This window comes from Pecten maximus, chromosome 1 (genome assembly GCF_902652985.1).
Source record: "Pecten maximus chromosome 1, xPecMax1.1, whole genome shotgun sequence".
Classification (NCBI taxonomy): Eukaryota; Metazoa; Mollusca; class Bivalvia; order Pectinida; family Pectinidae; genus Pecten; species Pecten maximus.
The window spans coordinates 16,886,690-16,902,985 of record NC_047015.1 but is presented as its reverse complement, the minus strand read 5'-3'; the positions used below and the strand labels follow the sequence as shown (position 1 = coordinate 16,902,985).

The window sequence follows — 16,296 nt, the reverse complement described above, 5'->3', positions numbered from 1 at the left end:
TGACAATTCCAGCGTAAAAAATGGCGGTAATTACATTCATACGAACCCGACTTTAGTCTGCGACTACGACGAACGAAAGAGTATATTTTTCTTGTGAAGATAAAGATTTTGTAATTTTGACAGTAAGTATATATATGCAGCCTATGTGCCGCATATGTAAAAGGATGTGCCAAATCGATTAGTGCCATTGCCAGTAGGCCAACAAGAACAGGCTATCGTGCTCTAAAATAATCTGTCTCTTAAAGTCCGTGTACAAATGTAACCCAGTCACACATGCACTGCATCAAGCCTATAATTCATAACAAAAGTTGAAAGGGGCTTGATCCATTGGGGAACATCAAGAAGAAAGACCCTTTTGGATTTACTTGGCAAAGTTATACCAATTAACATATGCATGTTGATGAATTAGATGATTTTTGTTTTGCTACAAACATTAAACTACATTCATATGAAATGGCTACTGTATATATTAGTTTACCTGGTCCAAAGGCTATATCATGGCGCCCGGCGTTCGTCCGTCAACAATTACCGTTGTGAACACGATAACTTGAGTAAATATCAATCAAGTTTGATAAAACTGTATGCAGCCATATACCTATTGACAGCTGCAGGATTTCGGACAAGTTCAAAATGGAAATTATTCGACAGTAACTTAAGAGTTATTGCCCTTTGTAAAAATATCATTATTAGACGGTAAGACCTTGTGAACACGATAACTCTAGTAAATATTAACATAATTTGATAAAAGTTTGTATGCAGCCATATATCGACAAGATCTGGGACGATTTCAACTTTCTTTTTCCAGAACGACAGGATTTAGTCAACTTGTAGTTTGAACCATTATTGGGGGAGATATTTCAAAAGTAGGAAAATATTTGAAATTTAACTGAAATCAGGGGTATTTTGCCATACTTTGTTGAGATGTCCAGGTGAGCGATGCAGGCCCTCTGGGCCTCTTGTTTAATCTTTATCTGATTTATTTTCAGATTGCCATTCATCATTTATAAAGCAAAGAATTGGAACTATTTGGAAGGTGGTCAAAACTCTTGAAGATGGATAACCTGCAGTTGATTCTACAATATTTTCTCTTGTGATGGACACGGAGTGTGTTGTAGGTTTGGATAATCATAACATCAGAACCTTAATAACTTATATCAAAATGGCATTAATGCTACCAATAAACATCTTATTGCTTATAAATTTATATTACTGTGTTTTTAGCAAAGGAGAAAGGTGGGAAATCCCTTTTAACTGTTTTTTTTAACTGTTCACAATAGCTTCTTTGATTTGCATACACCATATATGCATGTCTCTTATTAAACAAAAACACAATAATTATTACATTATTAACAACCCTCTCATTTAAAACAAAATATTGCATTCTTATCAGTCTCCTTATAAACAAAAACACAATTATTTCATTTTTGACAGCCCTCTTATTCAACAAAAACACAATTATTATCACATTTTTAACAGCCCATCAACACTGAAAATGTCATTAGGGCTATTAAATGGTGATCAAAAACATAAAATTCTTGTGAAAATTAAAAACACAAAAATTCCAATGGGCCTTATAAACAAAAGTTGATGTATATTAGAAGGTACATACATAGCTGCATGATGGCCTTAAGTTATTACCATACAAATTTAAAGTTTGAAGTTGAAAAAATATGGTACATGTGATCATGTTATAATTCAATGCTCATTGCTTCATATTTATTGATATCCATGTGTTTTCTACCTACTAGTTTTTAGGACTGTGTTGATTATCATCATATTATCCTGATATGAATATGTTGAGGAACATGGAAGCAAGCCTCACAAGCTCTTGATACTGTCAACAAATAACTTTTTTTTTTTCATATAATGGATAATTCTGAATCAATACACATGTATATATAAAACCTGCGAATTTTGTGAGCATTTATATAATATGTATATATTTTCTGCAGGTGCTGTATACTCATCAAAAACAAAAGAAAGCAAAAACATGGCATGATGGAGTGTTGAAGATTTTGACTCCTGGTACCCGAGTAAGTAATGGAAGTAGTACCAGTGTGATAATTGATATCTGTTTGACACATTTTTATATGCCTGTCTTTTACAGGTGTATTATGGTATGGTGTGGTCTTTTCAGCATAAACTTTTGTTTGTTTGACAGTTTCCTCCTATATTTTTTTGACCAACTTCTTTGATACATTATATATACCAGTAATCATAAAATGAAGTTTTAATACCCATACAAAAATTTTGATTCAACAATTTTTGTATAAGTTATTACCATTTGTTTATTTCGATTTTTATTTTTTTTTGTCTGGACATCATTTTTTTTATTGATTTCTTTGAAATGTTGTAGAATTTGTAATCATGATATATTGCTGTGTTTCCCAGAAAAGAATTTTGATTGGATTACATTTGCAAAAGTTAGTAATTGCCCTTTGTTTATTAGTCCCCTACCGGTGAAACCGGGGGGACTATATATAGGTTGTGCCACTGTCTGTCCGTCCGGTTAAAGTTTTGGTTAAAGTTTTATAATGGCACACCATTCACTTAATAATGGTATTAGGATGCTGATTCTTTGTATAGAGGTTCTTTGGGTGTGTGGCATTTCTTTTGTAAGGTTAAAACTGAAAAAAATATTTTCTTTTTTTGAAATTTTTGGCATATTTAGAATATGAACTTAACTTTTTTCTCTGTATTCCTCAGGTTAAAGTTTTATAATGGCACACCATTCACTTAATAATGGTATAAGGATGCTGATTCTTTGCATAGAGGTTCTTTGGGTGTGTGGCATTACTTTTGTACAGTTAAAAATGAAAAGAAATATTTTCTTTTTTTTTTCGAAATTTTTGCCATATTATGGACTTAACTGTTTTTGCTGTATTCTTGAGGTTAAAGTTTTGGTTAAAGTTTTATAATGGCACACCATTCACTTAATAATGGTATTAGAATGCTGATTCTTTGCATAGAGGTTCTTTGGGTGTGTGGCATTACTTTTGTACAGTTAAAAATGAAAACATTAGTGTCATTTTTTGAAATTATGGACTTAACTGTTTTCTCTGTATTCTTGAGGTTAAAGTTTTGGAATAAAATCAGTGTACTACTATGCTGTGCTATGCAGAATCATGTTTATATTTCAATCAAAGGCTGTTATTACATATTTCACTTTAAATTCACTTTTAAAAATTAGATTCTTTTATTGCTGTATTGAGGTTAAAGTTTTGGTTTAAATCAGTGTATTACTATGCTGTGCTATGCAGAATCATGTTTATATTTCAATCAAAGGCTGTTATTACATATTTCACTTTAAATTCACTTTAGATTCTTTTACTCTGTACAGTAGACATACAAAAAGAATACCTGAATATCTTTTAGGGGTAGGAAACATTGTTTATTCAACCCAATAGAGTTGAATTTACACATTGTTTGGAATGAAATTATTTTTTATAAAATGATCATGTTTCAGTTTTGGCTAAACTATTTTACTCAAATTTGGCTAAAGTTTTAACTTGAGGGCACCGGTAGGGGACATGTATTGGTTTAGCAATACTCACAGAATGCTTGTTTAGAACTGTTAGTTGAATTTTGTCCGAAGATCTTCTATGGTTTTCTATTGATTTCTTTGAAACTTGGTAGGATAATTTATAATCATGATATTAAGTTGTATTTAATGAGTTTAAGACTTTTTGATTTAATAAGACTTTTTGACTTAATACTTGTTTTCCTCAAACTGTTAGAAAATTGAAGATAGACTTTGTAGTGAAAGGTGAAAAATTGAAGATTGACTTTGTAGTGAAGGGTGAGATTTATAGCATGCCAGCTAGCCACTCATAGGGTGATGCAAATCTTATTTTGTTGCAAGATAGTTTTTAACACTACATGGCATTTGAAAGGATTTTATTGTTCCACCCTAAGGTACTCTTGTTCTAACACATATTGAATCCGCCACTTTGAATGAAGTTGGAGGTATAGTATTTGTGTTGTCAGTCTCATGCATCCAAAGCCTATCTCATGATCAACTAGTGTGGTATGTTATTGCTAAGTCTGTATGCTGTTGATGACACAAGGAAAATGACTGTATCTGATGTACCAAAATGGCAACACTGATTGTAATGTCTATTTGACCTTTGACCTGAACACAAAAACCTGAAACTCAATTTGTCCTTTTAACATTGACCTGACAAAGTACTGATTTTTAGGGACATCTCCCCAAACATCTCCCGTCTAGGCCTGCTTAAAATAAACTTCCCCTTTCACTTAATAAGTGTGGTATACCATGGAAACTCTTGATAGAATGTAGTGTAAAAATCTATTTTGAATTGCTGCTATAAATGTCAGTTTTGGTTTCCTACCATAGAATGTTTTGATATATTTTTTTTTTCACATATACTTGTTAGGCCATCTTGTATGATGACAAAAAGACAAAGATCGACACAATACACATCAAGCCTGAAGCCATTGTGTCCGGAGAACAACTGGAAAGTGATCGCTACCTGATTCTTATAGAGGAAATAAAAAGCGGTGTTGACCATGGACAGATCCAAGATCCCTGTGGCCAGGCTAGTTTCAGGGAACAACCTGTTGTCCAAGTTCATCCAAAAGTACCAAAGGTACCCACTGCCTCTGTTGGAACAGGAGCACGCCTGTCTATACGGGCGGGTATTAAAAGAAGAAAAACGGTAATTTTAGAATTTGTTTATTCAGTCAATAGACTCATATAAATTAATCATACTCATATAAATTAATCATACCTTTATCAATTAACATCTCTCTCCTTTTATATTAAAAATCTGATCATATGATACTGTATAACATGAAATATAAATACACTGAAATTTTGAAAGGACTGATTAAAGCAATTTCACATGCTTGGGCACATGAAAGTTTCAAGTGTCATTGCTTTTCTATATATTTTTTAACAACCCGATTCAGATAGCTTAATAGCCCAGAATAGCTACAGAAAATGAGACATAACACGATGTGTTGTGTTTATCACATCGACAGTAATAAAATCTGTCAAGTTACATGAAACATTTGGTATGACTACTGTACATGTGTAAGAAGTGCATTCAAGGCATTTTTCTTCAGGGGTTTGTTCCACCACGGATGATCAAGCAGCCCAGACTGGATGTGGATGAGGGTCAGACTGATTCCGGTGAGAGGAACCCTGATGCTGTTGACATCCTCAGTCTATACAGTAGAATGGGTGCTGCCAAGCCCTCAGATAGTATACACGAATCTGAGTCTGTGTCCACGTATTCTTCAGGTTTGAAAGCAAACACTGGACCATCATTTGGTAGTCCTATTGATCAGAGGGCAAGCACAAAGAATGATTCTCCTCTATTAGACCGGCTTACTTGTGATGAATCTCCCGGTATATTGTCACTTCGTTCTTCCCCATGGTCAAGTTTTGGTGCAGGTAGACTTGGACGTAAAGGTGATTCTCCAAGGAATGCAGAAGGAGGATCTAATAGACAGTTACTGAATGGAACTAAATCAAATCATCAAAATGTGACTTCAAAGATCTATTCTAGGACAACAAATTTTAGTGACAGAAACATGCAAAAGGACCAGACTAGTTATGACAAAAAAGGTTCCGGATTTGCCAGTTATGCATGTGCTGTTATTGATAATAAACAAAAGATATCTTCAAAAATCCTCATCAGTGACACAAATACTGGACCCAATACAGCTATTAAAAGAAGTGCTTCACAAATCATGGCTCTTCTTGTGAAATCAAGAGATAAAGAGCCTATACAGGCAGCAGATGGAATTCAGAATAAACACACATCACAAGACAGTTCAGCCTTATCAATGTGTTTATCTTCTTCGTCAGAGTGCCATACAGATAAAACCTGTTATCCTGAACCTCATGTTCACAAAACCGCAGCAACAAATATACATCAAAGTGCTTCTGGAATACAATTTTCTGTACAGAATAATCCTGCATCTGTAAATTACCATAAAGAAATTCAGGATGAAGCTGATGTGAAAACTTCATGTAATGGGAAAATGCAGGACTCCTGTAGTGATTTTGATTTTTCCTTAACAGGTCCTTCTGAGAGTAGAGACAAACACCAACAGTCAGACAATCACTCGGGTTCTAAAACACAGCTTATACCAGAGGATTTTATAGCCAACACGAAATTTAAACAATGCAACAGTGAAGGAGATGTGTGGGCGAAACAAAGGGAGAAAAATCAGGACATAAAAAGTACTTACCAAGAGGATATTCTTCCTTCACAAGACAGCATAAATGTGAAAGCCTGTCACAAGAGTGATTTATTTACACAAGAAAAGACTGAAGAGGGAAGTGTTTCTAAACAGGAAATAGAACAACATGACTTTGAAAGCTCATTCCAAGATATTTGTTCGAATGAAGAAATGAGAGATGAGAGTATTGACAAACAGTTGACAGCAGAGTATGATTGTAGTAGAAAAGACAGACCAGATTCATCAGATGATGATCTCGAAGTTGATAACATTGATGTAGCACAGCAAGGCAGCTTTCTCATAAGCTTTTCTCCTTTGTCTGAGGTATCCAACAGTGATGATGAGAGTAACATACATAGTTCTAATAGCACTGATGTTTACCAAAAACAAAATATAAAGCAAGACCAAGAAGGGGAGAACAGTCTGTCACAGCAGGACCAAGACCAAGGTTTGGTGGAGAATTCGAATCAGTCACAGAAAGACCAAGGTTTGGTGGAGAATCGGTCACAGCAAGACCAATGTTTGGTGGAGAATCGGTCACAGCAAGACCAAGGTTTGGTGGAGAATCAGTTACAGCAGGACCAAAGTTTGGAGGATTTTTGGTCACAACAGGAACAAGATTTGGAGGGTTCTCGGTCTCAGCATGAACAAAATTTAGATGGCTGTCAGTCACAACATGAACAAGCTTTGGAGGGCTGTCTTTCTCAACATGAGCAGTCTTTGAAGAGCTGTCAGTCACAACATGAACAAGCTTTGGAGGGTTCTCAGTCACAACATGAACAAGCTTTGGAAGGTTCTCGGTCACTACAGGAACAGTCTTCGAAGAGCTGTCAATTTCAACAGGAACAAGCTTCAGGGGCCTGTTGGTCCAAGCAGGGCCAGGTAGTGGAAATGAAGAATGAATGGACAAACAAACCAGAAAATTCTGGGGAAATTGATTCATTAGGGACTAACATTCAACTTACTGGTTCATATGAAGAAAGTTCCAAAGAAATGCTAGACTGTCACAATGAAGGGAAGGCTAAATGGTCAGATAAAGCTGAAAACCCTGGTAAAAGTGATTCATCAACACCTTATATTCAGCTTACTGGATCAAGTGGAAAGAACTCTTTGGAAATTAGGCACTGTCAAACATTTAAGGTCAATGCTTCTCGATCTCCCAAAACTGAAGAATGTGCTCACAGTCCTGATGTGTTAAATGTACATTCTGTAACCAGTGAGCACGTCAACAGCTTAAATGACCTCCACTTCAGTCCAGATTCAGTCACATTTTCTTCGTTGTCGTCTGCAGAGGGTAGATTGGAGAGCAGCGAGCTAGATGTGAGTTCTTGGCAAACAAAACAAACTGTAATAAGCCCACATTCATCAAATCAGGAGTTCCCCAAGATCATTGTGTCATGTCCAGAAACTACCAGCAAAAACATAGTACAGCATTCTGATGTAATGCGAGACATCACTAATATCATTCCAGAGACTAACGCTAAACATCAATGTAAGGATGAGTTAAAACCAGTAAGGTCTGAAACCAGTCCTCATGATTGTACACCATGTGATGTCTCCGAGTCGCAATTGGAAAGTCTTTTGAAACCTGATTCATTACCATCCAGTGAACTGTCCCTGCTGCGGGAAAGTAGTGAGAGTGTGAGCCAGACTGAATCTGTCAACAATGAGTTTGGAAGAAATACATCTTCACCGGGGTTAAACCATAACTGTGTAGAGAACACAAGTCCCAGCCTTGTTCGCCATCTCTCAGAAAACTCCTGGGGTAAGATAGTGCCAGGCAGTGGAATGATCCATCACTATGACACCAATGTTGTTAGAACAACACAAGAACAACTATCTTTTACAGGTCAGTTGTATGACAGACACTCCATATGATTATAAGTAGGCATCTTTTTATAGAACAGACAAATCTAAGGCATCTTTTTATAGAACAGACAAATCTAATTTAGATAAAGGAAATGTCAATTGATTACTGAAGTAGAAGTGACATTTTTTCATGTGTTTTTCATTCTTTTTATTTTTTGAAAGTCACTAGACCTAATTTGAATGCAGGCTAACAAATTTATTAAGTAAGACTGAATATTTTGATACAAATAGAAATCGGGCAAAAGTAAAGCTTTCATAATATATTGCATTGACAGGAACATATATTGTTATTTTATACAGAACCCATGCAATCTACTCAATATAGAAAACATTCAGCAGTTATGGAGAAGTTCAATATGACAGAAGAACCCTTGCCACACCCATCAAAGCTTCTAAGACGATCCAGTGTGATGTCCAAAACAACAGCTGCGTATGTCTCTTCCACAGATCAAGAAGATCCCTTCGTGGACAGGGCAGAGCCAGGGCCAATTGAAAATGTGATTTGAATAATGATTAATTAACTGGGAAAGATATTAGAGGATACATTTATATCGTCCTAATGACCAACATGAGCTATTGTCATACTGTGGTGTACATTGTACCCCGTCTCTCATCCATCCATCAACAATTTCTTAAAACAACTTCTTCCTATAACTGCTGATTTTAATTTAACCTATTTTGACTGAAAGCATCCTTAGGTGATGGGGATTAAAAATTGTTCAAATGGTGGGGCTGGGCTGCCAAGGGGCTCTGGGGCATGGCCAAAATGGGCCAATTTGGCTATATTTTTATGTAAATGTCTTCTTTGGAACTAAGCTATGGAATTAACTCATATTTAACAGATAGCGTCCATAGAATGGTGGGGATTCAAAATTTTACAATTGATGGGGCTAGCCCACCAGGAGGATAAGGGGTGGGGCCAAAAGGGGCAATTTTTACCACAATGCTTTATTAAATGTGTAAGGTAAAATGATGTACTTAAAATACATAAATATTAAGTGAAACCATGTTTATATGAAAACTGACGAGGGGAAGTAAAATTAGTAGACAGGCCGAATTGTAATTTCTTCCCTGGTTTGGTACAACTTATTCTGGTTTTAAATTTAAGTGTAGGCATCTATATACAAATCAATGGCTAAGTAATAAGATCAGCATATCAGACGTTCCATGTGGTTTTTCATGATGTTATGAGACATTTGAAAAAGTGCAAACCACGACATAGATGTCGCTTCCCTCTCCCTCTGTTACCATTGTTGACTATAGCCTGGAAGTTGGTGAACAATAGTCAGGTGTTAGAATAACTGCCAATGCTTTTCCCTTTACCAGTGTAATGTAATAAAGCACTGTTTTGAAAAAAAGGTCATCTTGATAATAATACATCATTAACTGTTGATGTGTATGTTGAAGGCAACCCAGAGACTTCAACAGTACAAAGTGAGGGGTAGTGTCAGTGGAGGCATGGCCAGAAGAACCTCTGTATCAGGACTAGACTACAGTGACATGAGGTCACCTTCCCTGTCGGTCACAGAGGACCTGAGGACTAACTTTTCTCCTAGTCAGACTCTAGAAAATACCAGTAAGAGTCATCAAACTGGTCATTAATAAAATCTTAGGTGACAATATATTCAAACTATTGGAAAATATAAGTATTCTAGTGAAATGAATACAATATAATTATTCAAATAACATTTATATGAATATTTCATTTGTAGATTTAGTGTAATATAACCAAAACTTTATGTATTGAAAATTATAGATTTACTTTCTCTGCAACAGATACTACCAAGTGAGACATGTATATTCCGAAAAGGTCCTCAATCTGACCAAAATTTCCAGTTCCTAAAATTGTTGAATTAGACAGGTTTAACTGTATATAGCAACAGAAATACAGATACCAATATTTATACTGGTAACTGAATTTAAAAGGGTTTTTGATTTTCGTTTCAACAGGATTTTTGACGGATCAGGATGACCATAGTCTATTCATAGATTGGAATGTGGGTAAACCCAAACTTGTGGACATAAACACCTTGTTTAATGCACAGGATATAAAGGTAAGATATGTAGACAAATATACCTCTTAGTTTTTTTTATCTTTTGTGACTTATTATGACAGTGGAAATAAATCATCACATATTTTATAAATGTTTCTATATCATTGAAAATAATTGCAAAAAATTAAACACATGTACATGTTAACGTTCGGATTAATGGGGAATTGTGTAGAGGCAGCAACAGCATGTGCTTCCATTTTACCTTCTTTTATTCGATCACAACTTTATCTCAGATTACATAAGAGTTCCAATGAATAAATTACTATAACAAAGTTATTTTCCCTTTGTCTATAACTGCATCATTTCATCACTCAATACCATACCATAACACTGATATTCTTATGTTACAGATACCTGATTCACCATACCAACATGTTCCTACAGCCAGTGAAAGTCCTTGTAGTTATAAAGGTGTCTGTGATGACAGTGTTAATGTCCCAGGTAATGTCTCCTGTGAAAGTCTTTACCTTTCCATACTATCCTTTAGTGCTGGGATCCTGGGAATCTGTCGGATATTTAAGATCAGTTATCAGACCTTTAGATATGATCAATTAATGAAGAAAGGCTAATGTAAAATGTGATCTTGTAACACCTTCCAGAATCTTTTACCAGCTCTACTATAGCCAGAGTGTGTAAAACATGACTGATCATGAAAGCAAAAACATGATATTGGACAGTTGGACAAAATTCTTTGTTGTATACTTACTAGAAAGTTCTTAGGAATTTAAGATAATAAATACCTGACATTTTTATTAATACTTTTTTCTATACAAAAGTATTATTTCTGTCTTGGTCCCTGTTTTCCTGATTATATACATGTTTGTATTCAGTAGAAGATACTTCATCTGATATTACTGACACAATATTACAGATATAGACATTAATAGGACCACACAAATTGGCAGCAGACATCAAGCTACAGTTGAGGACTTCACAAGTCATCATTTAAGTGATGAATCTGGCCCCAGTGTGTTTACTCCTGGCTGTGGTCTACGTGATGATCCGTCCAAGTCAAACAGAATTCCATTTGAGGCTGAGAGTCCTACCTATGGCAATATGTTCAAGGAGAAAAGGAACATGATGAACTGTGATTCTGATTTCAAAGTGAGCACATTTTGTAATCATTTAGATAAACATGCGGTTGAAAAAACTGGTAGAGAAAAAACATCTCTGAAGTGTAAACCTTTCCAAGATTTATATACGCATACTAGTTACACTTCTAAATACTTTTCTCCCTCTAAAAAGGAGCTCAGAGTACAAAAGGACATTCCTGCAAATGAGGACATGAGGGATCTAAAGAATATACCCACTAGTGTTGACTCAGAGACTCAAAATGACACTCCTGCTAGTATAGACTCTGAATTCCAAACGGACGATACAAAATATATCAAACAGCCATACCTGGATTCACAGCTTGACATTCTGGATGAAGAATATACTGAGAACAACAGTAATGGAGAACAGTTGATAAGAGATAAGTGTTCCTTAGATAAAAATGCTGATTTACACCTCAGTCTTAGTTCAGTAGGTAGCAGTGATCTTGAGTTATCCTTCACATTGACCGATTATCACAGAGGTCAGTCCAAACCTCATATTGGCCTTCCTCAGGAGGACCCGTTGTATAGCCTAGAAAGTGGTGATAATGGTGATCTCAGGCCAAGGAATAAAACTGATTTTAAATTAACAACGACGTGTGAGGACAAAGTTCCATCCGGAGCCGAGGGAGGTAACGGCTCAAAATGGGGTAAATTTATAATGGATGAGGATCAAGATGATGAGTTGATATTTGATGGTTCATTTGATGAACAATTCAATTCAAGGAAACTCGAAGATAGAGTGTGCTTCAGAAGTGTCTCTCAAAAGTTGCCATCTGTTAATGATCCATGTAAAAAAATATCTGAGAACTCCGGTCAGCTATCTTACAATAAATTTGTTTCAAACACATCAAATTATCAGAAATCAGAAAAACTTGCATCTACTGTTCAGAAGCCATACATACCATTACAAGATACACAGCAACAAACCATGTCACCACTGGTCACCGACTGTATGCTGAATCGTGTCATACCAGATGATACAAAGGTCTCCTCCACAGAGGAAATTATCTGCCAGGGTGTGTTGATGGATGATTTTGACTTAGACATGGAAGACATGACTGATTGCTCAAGTCTATCACAACAAATCCATGCCAAACCTGATTTACACATAGCTCCCCTTTCCAGTACTGCACTGACAAATGTGAACAAACTGGATGTCATACCTTCAAGATCTAAACATGTAATCACAGAGAAGACAGCAACAACTACATCAAAGCATGTCTCTGCCTCTAGTCAAGAAGCTACAAACTGTGAAGGATTGTCTAGACAGAATACTATGAAGAAGTTCCGAAGCCCATTGCCCAGTTTAGGTCTGGTAGCACATGTTCTGAAGGTATCCAAGGTAAGATTTTTATATCGGTTTGATGGAGCTAGGAATTTGTTAGTAGGGGAGAAAGAATCTGAATTCTGAGCATATAAATAACAAAATTAAACCTATAACACTGATCATTTTTACGGTGGATTTACGTAAATTGTAGCTGTGATGTAACAGATTTGATTCTGTATATGGTACATTGTATATGTGTTATGTTGTAGCGGAACCTCAGTGGAGAGTTACAATTCGCCAGTAAGGAAGAGGTAGACAGTAATCCGGTTCCCCTACGTGAGCTCAGCATCACTGTGAACTTTCCCAACGTAGCTGTTTACAAACAGGTCCTCATTGCTGTTCTCAGAGGTACCCACGACAACTAGTGTGAACATTTATGGTTTGTCTAGGGGAACAAACCTCTTCTCAAATGTATCAAACAGTAGTCATAATCATTACAGTTTGTCACCTTAATGTATTCCTTTGTTTTATATGGACAAAGCACATCCAGATTTACTTGTGCCTGTCCCATTATGACTGAACAACATATCTGGATAATATCAATACCTTATTGCAGCATTAGCTTGTTTATATAATGTACATTCATAGATGTCTGTCACTTTCAGTGTCGCTTATAATTTTCTATCAGTTATATATTTAATTAGGTGTGAAATGATCATTTTTCTTGCTAGGAGAGGCCTCAGTAGCCATATTGTTTGTACTGAAAAATATTAAATATTTATGATGAAATGGATATCAAATTGTTACATACAAGTATTAAAAATTAATTAAGAAACTAGAATGTAGACACAGGTTATAAAGTAACACATTTATACCAGATAATTTCAAAGACTGTTTGATTTTTTCTTCCCTGTTTCCACAAAAACCCTGTTGAAGAAAATATAAAACTTCATCAGTGAAACAGATTTAAAATAATTTTTCAAACTGGACTCTCTTCAGAACACTTGAACATAATCCTGTTTGGCCTGGCCCAGCGGTATCACCATACATTGGCAATGGCAGATATCTCCAACTACATCCCATCTCAACCCTCAGGTGAATTCATCATTGATCAGTTAATGTTTGTTTTGATAATTTTTCAGAATCATATCAACATTGAAAGTATCTCAAGTAAAAAAGCAGAACAAATTCAGGCTATAAATTGAGGGTTTGTAATACAATACATGTAATACCTAAATATTGTTGTCCAGCCGTAAATCTGCTATTGAATGCATTATGTATTGAATCTGAAGTCAATAGATGGGATAATACTTCAATATACTTAACTTGCTGTTTAGGTCCTCTAGGGAACAAGTCAGCCTCTATGAATCAGGCAAGCACTAACCCAAGCTGTCAGTGTGGTGTGCCCTCAAAGATGATTCAAGTGAAAAAGGCAGGAAACAACAAAGGCCGTTTCTTCTTTGCTTGTAATGCTGCTCGGAACAAGCAATGTAAGGTAGGAACAAACTTACTTTTTAATTCGTAAGGAGTAAAGCTAGTAGCATTGGCATCATCCATAGACAGCTAGGTTAAAGATTTTATAAAGTAGTGTTGTATCAATACTAATGAGGATACAGCTGAGGTATTTGACGCGTGTTCCTTGCGACATTTCCATTGGTACTACATTGGCAGACCGGCTGACATTAATTTTGACCTATTTTACTTTAATAAATCTTTTGCCTTGGCCACAGTATGTAGTATGAGATGGTGTTTCATACATGACGTTTGTTCCTTGTCACAAGACTTTCCATTGGTACTACATTTGCAGACCTGCTGACCTTGACCGTGATCTTTGACCTGCTTTTAAAAAAATGATTCTGTTTTCCAACCAACTCGGCAAGCAGTGTTGCCTTCTGACAACTCTTGTTTAAACTGAAGTTGAGATCTGATGCCCTCAATTGATAGTTATATTATCATTTATAATAATGAACATATTGTGTGTTGTACAGTATTTCCAGTGGGTGGACCAGTCAGGAGGGATGAGAACCTCTGCCTCTGGTGCTAATAAACTTAAGTTGTGTGAAGCCAGCAGTATCAATACTTACATGAGAGGGAACCACCTTATGCTCTACTGCGAGTGTGAGCTTATAAAAAAAGCAGACTTTACGTCCCACTTCAAACAAGGTGTTCCGGTAAGTACTGGCTTCATCAGAGGTTTTTTCCTTGTGTGTTGTATTTAGTTTAATGGTGACATTAACACTCACTATTACTGTTTATATAGAAACCTGCATTGCAAAACAAAATTGGTGCATGTACTGGGATATATGCAATTTTTATACGCCTGTCAAATTTGATAGGAGTGTTATGGCATGGTGTCATCTATCAATCAATTTTTTGGAAACTGGATAGGTTTTTACTTTTTGTTTATTTTGGTATTTAATATTTTTTTTTTTTTTGTTCGGAAATCTTTCTCTTTTTTTTTTATTCAGATTTTTTTCCACATAATCACATATGTAATTGGATATATTATTATTCACATTACATCTCAATATTCAATGACAATTTTAAATAGATTTTTTAAATTATCATTATATTCATAATATGAATGTACAGTACATTATTACACATGTAAAATATGGACATATATCTGTTGTTACCTCACATAACATGGTAAAATTTGTGCTGAAATCTCATCATACATTATTCTACTAGTTTTTTTAAACTTGGTAGAAATTGAAATTACCAGTGTTTTCTCTGCTTTAATAGAACTGGGTGAAAAAGAAGTATGGACAGACAAATCAGGACAAAAAGAAGCTGTACATTAAGCTCTCCAAGAAGGATACCTCCTCCTTATACTCCAAAGGTTTCTATACACTGTCTATGGAACTTCACAGTATAACAAATGTTGTATTTTTAAAATGAAGTGGCTGAATAGCATTAATACGTATTCCATTGTTTACTTGAAAGTCACAGCATAAACCCAAGCATGTACATACTTTCTTTCTTCTGAAAATGATACCATCATATAATACATATTTCATAAGTGCATTGTTTAATCTAAAACGATGAGTCAAATCAGTTTTGGAATTATCTGTGGTATATTTTATTATGTTTAAAACAGTTTGTTTGAAGTCAAGTGATGATTGCAAGTTGAACATGACACTTAACATTCCAGACGATCTTTGGATCATATCTACGACCTTGAATTTCCTTCCTTCTCAAACTTTTCTCGCAAAGAGTGTCTACTTTGGCCCTAACTCGGCGAATGAGGTCGAAATAGAGGCAGTGGCTGGATTTTCACCCTCAAACTGGTCAAGCCATGGTAGGTTCCTCTGGTCATGATCTTATAGCAGGCCATGATACTAAATGTTCTCCTAATGACAGAGTTAACATTGAGTGTATAGCTGATTTGTCTGATAATATTCAGAACAGTTCTTATAGCTGTTTCCTTAAATTATCTACCTCAGGTCTGGACTACAAAAGTAAATAAATTCCATGCATATTTTTAACCAGAGCGAAAACTGCTTATTATATAGACTTTAAATCCATCATTACTGTGTGTGGAATTTTTTGGCAAACCTGGAGTCCTTAGTGAGCTGCAGTGCTACTGTAGATGTTTTACTGGAATACTTTATTGTAGTATTTAGGAGAATAAATCATAATGTGCAGAATTGTTCTTATTGTTGTATTCAGGATAATCCTTTATTGTAGTGCTCAGAAGAATTGTTTATTTTAGTGTTCAGAATTCATTTGATTATGTTGATTTTATAGAAGGTTTAATTAAAAATCAACAAATAAAGACTAGATGTTGTGTTTT

At 35.4% G+C, this 16,296-nt stretch overlaps 1 protein-coding gene across 3 annotated transcripts in view; it reads left to right on the top strand.

The window, feature by feature from the left end:
* Window positions 1-12: 12 nt before the first annotated feature.
* Window positions 13-16,296, top strand: part of LOC117326402 — a 32,240-nt gene continuing 15,956 nt past the window's right edge. For all 3 annotated transcript variants that reach the window (XM_033883152.1, XM_033883158.1, XM_033883165.1), the window contains exons 1-16: window positions 13-122; window positions 987-1,111; window positions 1,953-2,033; window positions 4,398-4,679; window positions 5,089-8,062; window positions 8,383-8,579; window positions 9,490-9,658; window positions 10,033-10,136; window positions 10,487-10,577; window positions 11,008-12,575; window positions 12,770-12,908; window positions 13,500-13,595; window positions 13,838-13,995; window positions 14,489-14,671; window positions 15,246-15,342; window positions 15,655-15,801. In XM_033883152.1, coding sequence (XP_033739043.1) covers window positions 1,094-1,111; window positions 1,953-2,033; window positions 4,398-4,679; window positions 5,089-8,062; window positions 8,383-8,579; window positions 9,490-9,658; window positions 10,033-10,136; window positions 10,487-10,577; window positions 11,008-12,575; window positions 12,770-12,908; window positions 13,500-13,595; window positions 13,838-13,995; window positions 14,489-14,671; window positions 15,246-15,342; window positions 15,655-15,801 — 6,304 coding nt within the window. In that variant the 5' untranslated portion in view covers window positions 13-122; window positions 987-1,093. The remainder of the gene's footprint in view (window positions 123-986; window positions 1,112-1,952; window positions 2,034-4,397; window positions 4,680-5,088; window positions 8,063-8,382; window positions 8,580-9,489; window positions 9,659-10,032; window positions 10,137-10,486; window positions 10,578-11,007; window positions 12,576-12,769; window positions 12,909-13,499; window positions 13,596-13,837; window positions 13,996-14,488; window positions 14,672-15,245; window positions 15,343-15,654; window positions 15,802-16,296) is intronic.